Genomic DNA, 1564 nt, shown 5'->3' with positions numbered 1-1564 from the left:
CCGCGGGGCAGCAGCTCGCGGGCCGGCGTCCCGTTGCGGCCGGGCAGGGGGCTGACCACGGCCGGCGCGTTGTCGTTCTGGTCGAGCACGGCCACGTGCACCGTGGCGTTGGCGGCCAGCGCCTGCGGCTCCTCGCCGGCGTCGCGGGCCTGCACCTGGAAGCTGAACTCCTTGAGCTGCTCGTAGTCGAAGGAGCGCAGGGCGTAGAGGAAGCCGTTCTCGGCGTTGATGGACACGTAGGTGAAGACGGACATGCCCTGGATCTGCCCGTCCAGGATGGCGTAGGCCAGGCGGGCGTTGGCGCCGGCGTCGCGGTCCGTGGCGCTGACGGCGAAGATGTAGGCGCCGGGCACGTTGTTCTCGCTCACCTGCACGCGGTAGCGGGGCTGCGAGAAGCGCGGCGCGTTGTCGTTCACGTCGCTCACGCGCACCTGGATGCTGTGCGTGGCGCTGAGCGGCGGGCGCCCGCCGTCGCGGGCCACCACGGTCAGCGTGTAGGCGTCGCCGCCGGGCTGCTCGCGGTCCAGCGCGCCCTCGGTCACGATGGTGTAGTAGTTCTTGAAGGAGCTCTTGAGGCGGAAGGGCGCGGCGCCCTCCTGCACCAGCTCGCAGCGCACCTCGCCGTTCTCCGCCGAGTCGCGGTCCGAGACGCTGAAGAGCGCCACCACGGTGCCCGGCGCCGCCGCCTCGCTCACTGCCTCCTTCACGGTGGAGAAGCTGATCTCGGGCGCGTTGTCGTTGGCGTCCAGCAGACGCACCAGCACCTTGCAGTGCGCCGGCACGGCGTTGGGGCCCAGGTCCTTGGCCTGCACATACACCTGGTAGGCGCTGCTCTCCTCGTAGTCCAGCTCGCCCGCCACCTCCAGGCGGCCCGTGCGCGGCGCCAGGCCGAAGACCTCCCGTGCGCGGGCCGAGATGTGGCTGCTGAAGGAGTAGAGCACCTCCCCGTTGGCGCCCTCGTCGGGGTCGCTGGCGTTGAGCTGCAGCACCAGCGTGCCGGGCGGCGAGTTCTCCGCCAGCGCCACGGCGTACACGGCCTGCTCGAAGGCGGGCACGTTGTCGTTGGAGTCCAGCACCCGCACGCTCAGCAGCGCCGTGCCCGTCCGCGCCTGCGGCTGCCCGCCGTCCACCGCCGTGAGCACGTAGCGGTGCAGCGCCTGCTGCTCGCGGTCCAGCGCCTGCTGCAGCACCAGCTCCGCGAAGCGGCTCCCGTCGCCCGGCTGCGTCTGCACGTCCAGCGAGAAGTAGGCGTTGGGGGTGAGCTCGTAGGTGCGCAGCGCGTTGGTGCCCACGTCCGGGTCGAAGGCGCTCTCCAGCGGCAGCCGCGTGCCCGGCGTGGCGCTCTCCGAGATCTCCACCGTCAGGTCCGGCTCGGGGAAGGCGGGCGGGTTGTCGTTGATGTCCAGCACCTCCACCTCCACGCGGAACAGCTCCAGCGGGTTCTCCAGGAAGACCTCGAGGTGCAGGAGGCAGGCCGGGCTCTGCTTGCAGATCTGCTCCCGGTCCATCTTCTCGCTCACCGACAGCACGCCCGTCTCCAGGTCCAGCGCCAGGTAGGGGCTCC

At 71.3% G+C, this 1564-nt stretch overlaps 1 protein-coding gene across 1 annotated transcript in view; it reads right to left on the bottom strand.

Moving 5' to 3' along the window:
• PCDH10 (protocadherin 10) overlaps window positions 1-1564 on the bottom strand; it is a 160566-nt gene that overhangs the window by 17817 nt on the left and 141185 nt on the right. Inside the window, exon 3 of the mRNA XM_019521829.1 lies at window positions 9-1560. Within this exon, the coding sequence (XP_019377374.1) occupies window positions 9-1560 (1552 nt within the window). The remainder of the gene's footprint in view (window positions 1-8; window positions 1561-1564) is intronic.

The sequence above is a fragment of the Gavialis gangeticus genome, unplaced genomic scaffold (assembly GCF_001723915.1).
Source record: "Gavialis gangeticus isolate Ggan-Ray unplaced genomic scaffold, GavGan_comp1, whole genome shotgun sequence".
Taxonomy (NCBI): Eukaryota; Metazoa; Chordata; order Crocodylia; family Gavialidae; genus Gavialis; species Gavialis gangeticus.
This window is presented reverse-complemented; position numbering and strand designations above follow the sequence as displayed.